The following is a 7,667-nucleotide window of genomic DNA, read 5'->3' as shown; positions in this document are numbered from 1 at the left end:
TAGTAACATCTGTCTATTGACATAGACCATATGTTATAACAAACAAGTTGGAACATTGTGATCCACATGTTACACCAGAGCATCCAAAATAACTTAGCTTTGTAGAGTAAATCTTGAACCAAATCTTCCTTTAAGTTACATCCAATCAATTCTTCTTTGACTGAAACAAATCCAAATCTTTGCAAGTTGATTTTGGATTAACACCGCAATCTTCTTCCTATAAGTAGACCTCTGTATCTTCAAAAGAAGTTAACATTACAACTCTTCTGAATAACATATGAAGATAGTCAGAACCCAAACCTTAAACTTGCTTAATTGGCTATATCAATCACTTTAGCTAAACAACTCTTGCTTAACTGATTCTGGCAATAACTTTAGCTAAACAACTTTTGCTTAGTTGATTATGTTAAGCACTTTAGCTAAAAAAACTCTTTCTTAGCTGTCAAGTTGAGCCAATACTAATGTGTCCGAATCAATTGCAAGAATACTCTTAGCACATGTTTTCAATGAACATTTTCACCCCATCTTCATTCTTAGTTCTTAAGGTACCTCCAAATAAGGCATCAAGAAACATTATTGTTGGAGTTTTAAGTCTCCTGATAAAGTGTGTCATTTGTTCCATAACACTCATGTTATGATTTGGACATCTTCCGAGTAACAACTTGAATCTCTGTCATGCATTAGATAATGTCTTCGATTCACCTTGATCGAAGTTTAAAAATGTAGCCTTTCTCTCTACGAACTGAGCATTAAAAAAATACCTTTCTATAAACTTTTCCTCCAATTCCTTCGAGGTTTGAGTCGTACCATTCAATATGCATTGCAATCAATCCTTAGTGCGACCTATCAAGGAAAACCCAAACAAATGTAATTTTACCTGATTGTCGGTTACATAATTCAATTTGTACATCAAACAAATCCTGCAAAATTTTGCGAGATGCTTCCAAGGATCTCCAATAGCTTTCCCATCGAACGAGTTATCCTTCAAACCTGAAAGTACACAATTTTTAATATCAAATGTTGTAGGGTTAGCTGGTTGGAAACCAACAACGCCAAAACTTAACGACTTCTTAGAAAGTGTATCAATACAGTCGAAGTAATAAATTAAATTCGTCTCTACATGGATTGAAAATTTGAAAAAGGTGATAAACGTGCAATTTAAAATAAGCAAAGATGGGTTTTAATAATGATTGGTACGGAAAAAATTAGTACGGTAATAACTTGGATTAAAGTTTTTTGATAACGAATAGCGATTTGATCTTTATTCGAATCCCTTAACTATTCCATGTTGATGAATGTGCATTACTTGAATAACAATTACTTTATAATTATATGACAAATTAATAAGACCACTGCACTTAATTCCTTGGTGTCCAACTCACTAATTAAGACTACAACTCCTTAATTCCTTAGGCAAATTCCAAGTAAAAATATGTGTTTCTATGTTCGTTAATTCTATACCCACAACTTATAATTACATATTCTTAGTTAATTACTAAGTTGAACAGTTGCTTTAATTCAGATCGGTGGACTTAACATCAAAAATCCATACTCATCTAAATTCACTTTGCAAGCTCGTCAACACATAACGAGCAGTAAGAAAAAGAACAATTGAATAATATTATAAAATAAAAACATTCAAATATTATCAGAAGTGTCTGAAGAAGACTCAGAAGATGATGATGAGCTGTCTTTGATTTCTAAGAGGATCAACAGACTGTGGTTTTAGTCATAAGCTAGAATCCCTTCGATTTTTTCTAAACTTACATTATATATATGGTGTCTTACTTTTGCTTAGACGAAAGCCATACACTTCTTAGACTAGTCTCCAAGTCTTAAACATTTTATTTAATACTATATCACCTGGAAAAAATATACAATGTAGTGTGAGCACTAGGACGTGTTTCATAAGCACGCTTATGACTAAAATAAAAAGGTAAGGACCTAGGGTTGAATCTTTGTGCAATTTTAATGTCATGGAAAATCGTTTATAGTTCTACAAGATTTCTTTGGGTACCGTATCACACGCATTCTCCAAGTCAATAACCAAGGTCGAACGAGAATGAATTCATCATGGGTCATCTAACCATTAAGTGTCAATGATCAGTCATAAGCTAGAATCCCTTCGATTTTTTCTAAACTTACATTATATATATGGTGTCTTACTTTTGCTTAGACGAAAGCCATACACTTCTTAGACTAGTCTCCAAGTCTTAAATATTTTATTTAATACTATATCACCTGGAAAAAATATACAATGTAGTGTGAGCACTAGGACGTGTTTCATAAGCACGCTTATGACTAAAATAAAAAGGTAAGGACCTAGGGTTGAATCTTTGTGCAATTTTAATGTCATGGAAAATCGTTTATAGTTCTACAAGATTTCTCTGGGTACCCTATCACACGCATTCTTCAAGTCAATAACCAAGGTCGAACGAGAATGAATTCATCATGGGGCATCTAACCATTAAGTGTCAATTAAACATAATTTTTATATGAATTATAATATTTAAATTAATTATATAAATGGATTGAATATCCATTTTATTACAAAGATAAATATTTATTATTTTATTATAAAAATAAACATTAGATGGTAATTTAAAAGGATTATGAATTTGTTAAAATACAAAATAACCAAAAAAAGAAGGATTATTAATTTCTGGAAAAGCAAAAATTGAAAAATGTCAGAAGTGGGATTTGAACCCACGCTCTCTCACGAGAACCAGAACTTGAGTCTGGCGCCTTAGACCACTCGGCCATCCTGACGAGTTGTTTATGTATTTCATTGGTTTTTATTAGTAGAATATAAAATCGAATTAAAATAGAATGTTGTGAAGTGGCTAAGGAACCATAGGCGCAAGAGAGAAGAAGAAGTTGAGCAAAGAGGAAAAGGTTAGTTTCCCTTCTGATTCATGTGAAATAGTATTAGATTGTTTTGCATAATATTTCTATGTTATTAGATAATGGGAATGGAGTTGCTGGCTTTGAATTCATCACCACTATGCAATGTTACTACAACTACAACTACAACTAGGACTAGGAGGAGAATTCATTACAAACCCTACAATTTCAATTTCATGGCTATCATCACATCTGCTTCCAAGGTTTCCTTTCTCTAATCCACGCCTATTTTTCATTTTTCAATTCTCAATTGAATTCCGTTAACTTCATTATTATTTCATTATTTTAAGGTATATGATTCAGTGTTAGAGAACAAAAAGCATGTCCTTTTAACCTCTCTTCAAGACACACACAGAGGACTCTTAACAACTCCTCATCAACGTTCTTCTATTGAACAAGCACTAGTTAGTAGTATTTTCAATTTCTCACTTTCTTTCATTTTTGTTTCTCCAACCACATATGTGTTTGATACTTACTCTTATTTATTTAGGTGAATGTAGAAGGGACCAACATCGGTCACCCAATTGATTTCAACAAACTCGATGGAACATGGCGCCTCCAATACACTTCTGCTCCTGATGTTCTCATTCTATTCCAAGCTGCTGCTACACTTCCTTTCTTTCAAGTACTTTCACTTCTTTATCCCAACTCATCAACACTTGCATATTCTCTTTTACCAATCTCATGCTTGCTTTAACTACAACTTAAGCTAGAATTGTATACCAATCTCATGCTTGCTTGAACTACAAACTTAAGCTACAATTGTAGATTTAGTTAACTCCCAAGGGGGACCAAGACCATACATTTTAACATAACAGGTGAGACGAGAGGACCGTAACTTACCCTTTTTATCATCACAAATTCCTCCAACTTCTTAGGTGCTATGCTTATCAAATGCAATTACCTGTTATAATGCTTTTTCTCTTATTCTTGTTTCTTATCACCATTTTATTCTTACTTTCTTTGCTCCGCAATGAGATAGGTTGGACAAATATTTCAGAAATTTGAATGCCGTCATAACTCTACCGGAGGTGTTATTCGAAATGTTGTCCGCTGGAGTATTCCAAATTTGTTAGAGGTAAAGCACCGTCAGACCTTAGATGGTTTACATGCTAACTAACAATTTCAATCTTATTATCTTCAAGGGTGTGCAAAGTCAAATTGCTCAAAACCTAGTTCATCTGTCTCTAGGACTTGTTCTCACCTTCACCCCAACTCTTGTAGGAACAAGAAGGTGCTACGTTGCTTGTATCTGCCAAATTTACTCTTGTATCTGCACGCAATATTTACCTTCAATTTCAAGAGGTAATCATTTTTACTTCCATCAACATGTTTTCTATACATACTTTTTACAATAATATATCTCAACAAATGATGATGGCTACTTTGATATTCTGATATGAATATGACATTTCCTTATTCAATTGGTACGTATGATGCAGATCACACTTCAAGATATAAATATTAGTGAACAGGTCCAGGCTCTAATATCTCCAGCATTACTACCGCGCTCTTTTATAAGTTTGCAGGTAAATCAACCTTAATTTTCTCTGTTAGCATTTATAATTTCAACGCACTATCTTACACACCGGTAACTTGTGTCAACAAACTCTTTATGCATCAAATCCAAGACTATGCTCATATAATTTTATGTGAATGAGGACCACTGCCAACCAGCTATGTATACGCCATAACTCATACACTGTACTTTTCTCCTGCAGATCTTGCAATATCTACGTACTTTCAAAGCTCAAATTCCCGTGAGGGATCCAGGAAGGTATATATATGATGCACCACTTTGTTGAAATAGTTAATGGGTCTTCTTTATTGGCATATTACACACTAATGCTCTTTTGAATTGCAGGGAATCCGTAGGAGGATTATATTATCTTAGCTATTTGGATGATAATATGCTTTTGGGCCGTGCTGTTGGTGGAGGTGGTGTTTTTGTGTTTACAAGAGCCCAATCACTTTACTGATGACCATTCATCAGTAGTAGTTCAAAACTCGGACCGCTTGACAGAAATATTACAGTAACACTCCATGAGCCATCGTTACGGAATTGAACATATGGAGAGAAACAAATAGAACGGAGGCCTATAGCCTATTACAAAGGATTCTCCTCAATGAAATCTATGTGATATTATTTGATCTTGATACTCTTTAGGGGAAGGGGAGGGTGTGTTGTAAATATGTTCTGTATCTGTTGATTTCATTTTTGTTGTTGTACTTGTATATTGATATAGTTTATGTTCAATGTCACTTTTGATATCAGATTTCTAGCTGACAGTTCTTTAAATTGTCATTTTAAACCAGGCATCATTTGAACAAAGTGGTAATCAAATGCCAAAAACATTTGTCAATTTAAAGTATTATCCTTAGGATTTAATTTGTGTAATATATAAATAAAGTTGTTGAGATCTATTGAAAATGAATTGGAACTTGATAGTGTCAGTGACTGATAATATACTGATATAATATCAAAGGGTGATTCTGGATTAAGGTCATGGGGCTGGCAGGCAGAAACATGGGAACTCAAAATTAAGATAATTGGTGGTTGTGTGGTAAAATAGCAACTATAGTCAGCAACAGCAACAGAATCCCCATATAATAATAATATATAAATAAATAATATTCAATTGTCTATCAACCAATCAATGCCCATCATCATTTTCACCAACCCTCCAATTAATTTTTCTTCATTATATCAATATATGAATAGAAGACATTGAAACTACTCCTAGATGAAATGGCTACGGAGAAGAAAAAAACAAAAGAGATAATTGATATAGAGAAACTTCCAGATCATGTGGTGATAGAGATATTCATAAGAACAAGAGTGAATGATTGGACACAAATATCATGTGTGAAGAAGCAGTGGGCTTCTCTTTTCCAAACTGAATGTTTCTGGCAAGCTGCTCTTTCTCACATCTATCCATTCTTCAATCCATCTCAAACATGGCCCGGACCTATTCAACCAGGCTTAGCCAAGAGGTATGTGATAATACTTTTTTTGTCTTAACCCGACTCCGTTGAAATTTGATCGGTAAATATATTGATATTGTATGTTGATGATTTTAGGAGATTCATGGCCTTTCATATAAGTCAAGAGATATTAGGTTGTGATCATACTGATAAACAAGCAGATGAGATTGTTGGACACAGTTACATGTTTTTGAAAGAGCAGCTTCAACTTTCTATTATGCCTCTTCATGGTGGAATACTTCATGGAACCATGATTGGTATGTGTCATTCATAGCCGAATCGAACCCTCTTTACTTTTATTGCTACATTAAATGTTATTAGAACTTTCATCATTTCTTTTACATTTAGCAGATCAGTTCATAGCTTGTGGGAAATCAAGAGATGTAGCTCATGAACTTGCATCTAGGATTTGGATTGCTGTTGTTGATAGTTTGGAAGAAAACCACCACACCTTTTGCTTACTTAAACGCCTTGCACTCGAAGGGGATGTAAGTTTTTGTTACGATCTCTCTGTATTTGTAATGCACAATAAGTTATAGCCTGTAGTTTGATAAACTACTTCAACTAGTGTTTGAAATTATATTTTGTTTTTTCTCATCAACAACATTTTGTCTCTTTGGACCATCTAATTGATTTTGCAATACTTTTCTGCAGGTTTTTCTTCCATACCCTTACACTAAATCTGTCAAAGTTCAATGGAGGGTGTTTGAGAAGCTTTTTACTGATTTTCGTGATTGCTTCAACTATGCAGATTACTATGATATGTTGGCATGTGCTAAAAGTAGGTTTCAGCCAATACCATCCACTTGGTTAGGTTATTAGCATACAGGACATTTTGCAGTGCAAGGAATGTACTACTGTGATTAATTATATTTATGCAATAAACAAAATCCACATATTAACACCATACAACTACTATAACTATATTGTCTCGCATGACCAAAGAAGATTTGTCCATGATTATGAATAGCAAGTGGACATTCATTGTAGTCCCTAATACATATACCAACTTCTTTTTTCACAAAAGTACACACTCCTATGCTCCTATTATTTTTACTTTCCATTCGAGGTTAGATTTTCTCTATAAATAGAATTTTACATCTCATATTCGACATTTCAGATTTTCACGTTAAATCGAAATCTTTCTCCTCTCTCTCTCCGCTCCGCTCTTTCTATATTTTTCTTTTCTGGTTTTATTTTTGAGCGTGTGCTTTGCGTCAATATACAATATACTATAACTCATAATAATACTCTAGATTGCATATTATGCAGTAATAATCGTACAATAAAGAACTTATTGTTTTATCTTTGAGACGTCGTGGTTGATAGTCTATCTTGCATAATTTTGACTAGTTTCACAAAACGTCTTAAAAAGAGTGACCTAATCTGCAACTTGACCTGATAATTTCTTCAGTGTCATTTTTACAAAATCAGAAAACATCAATATTAAGAAGTTTTCAAACTGTCATGGCTACCGAAGAAATGATTGGTACTTATGTTACTCTTTCTGACACAACGTTCAAGTTTTAGGGAAGTCATTTCAAACGCTCGCAACAAAAAATGTAGTTTTTCTTAACCTTAAAAATGGTTGCCAACGTTTTAACCAATGACATTCTTGGTGTTCCTTCTGAATCAAACGAGCAAATTAACAATAATAAATATGAGGATTCAAATGGAATAGTTACTTATGACAAATCTGAATTAGCTGCTTAAGTTAAAACAAAGGATTTACTTTTGAGGAAAGAAATTATCCTATGGAAAGAGAGTGATTATCTTTG

General features: G+C 33.6%; 2 protein-coding genes and 1 non-coding gene across 6 annotated transcripts; 2 read left to right on the top strand and 1 right to left on the bottom strand.

Moving 5' to 3' along the window:
- Positions 1-2,685: 2,685 nt before the first annotated feature.
- TRNAL-CAA (transfer RNA leucine (anticodon CAA)) lies at positions 2,686-2,769 on the bottom strand. Its single transcript has one exon. It is a non-coding gene; the product is annotated as a tRNA-Leu (tRNA).
- Positions 2,732-5,178, top strand: LOC127107156 (probable plastid-lipid-associated protein 10, chloroplastic). Of its 4 annotated transcripts, XM_051044437.1 has the most exons (9): positions 2,733-2,895; positions 2,964-3,107; positions 3,195-3,308; positions 3,395-3,529; positions 3,887-3,982; positions 4,129-4,209; positions 4,347-4,433; positions 4,626-4,681; positions 4,769-5,178. In XM_051044437.1, the coding sequence occupies exons 2-9, from the start codon at positions 2,967-2,969 to the stop codon at positions 4,881-4,883; spliced, it is 825 nt and encodes a 274-aa protein (XP_050900394.1). In that variant the 5' UTR covers positions 2,733-2,895; positions 2,964-2,966; the 3' UTR covers positions 4,884-5,178. The 4 variants fall into 4 exon arrangements, with proteins under 4 accessions (XP_050900396.1, XP_050900394.1, XP_050900395.1 ...); XM_051044439.1 differs by lacking the exon at positions 3,195-3,308 and having other exon boundaries at positions 2,732-2,895; XM_051044436.1 differs by having other exon boundaries at positions 2,864-3,107.
- A 379-nt stretch (positions 5,179-5,557) lies between these two features.
- On the top strand, positions 5,558-6,915 carry LOC127107157 (uncharacterized). The gene is made up of 4 exons (XM_051044440.1): positions 5,558-5,898; positions 5,986-6,146; positions 6,241-6,377; positions 6,544-6,915. The coding sequence occupies exons 1-4, from the start codon at positions 5,654-5,656 to the stop codon at positions 6,709-6,711; spliced, it is 711 nt and encodes a 236-aa protein (XP_050900397.1). The 5' UTR covers positions 5,558-5,653; the 3' UTR covers positions 6,712-6,915.
- The last annotated feature ends 752 nt before the right edge of the window (positions 6,916-7,667 follow it).

The sequence above is a fragment of the Lathyrus oleraceus genome, chromosome 7, assembly GCF_024323335.1.
Source record: "Lathyrus oleraceus cultivar Zhongwan6 chromosome 7, CAAS_Psat_ZW6_1.0, whole genome shotgun sequence".
Lineage (NCBI taxonomy): Eukaryota > Viridiplantae > Streptophyta > Magnoliopsida > Fabales > Fabaceae > Lathyrus > Lathyrus oleraceus.
This window is presented reverse-complemented; position numbering and strand designations above follow the sequence as displayed.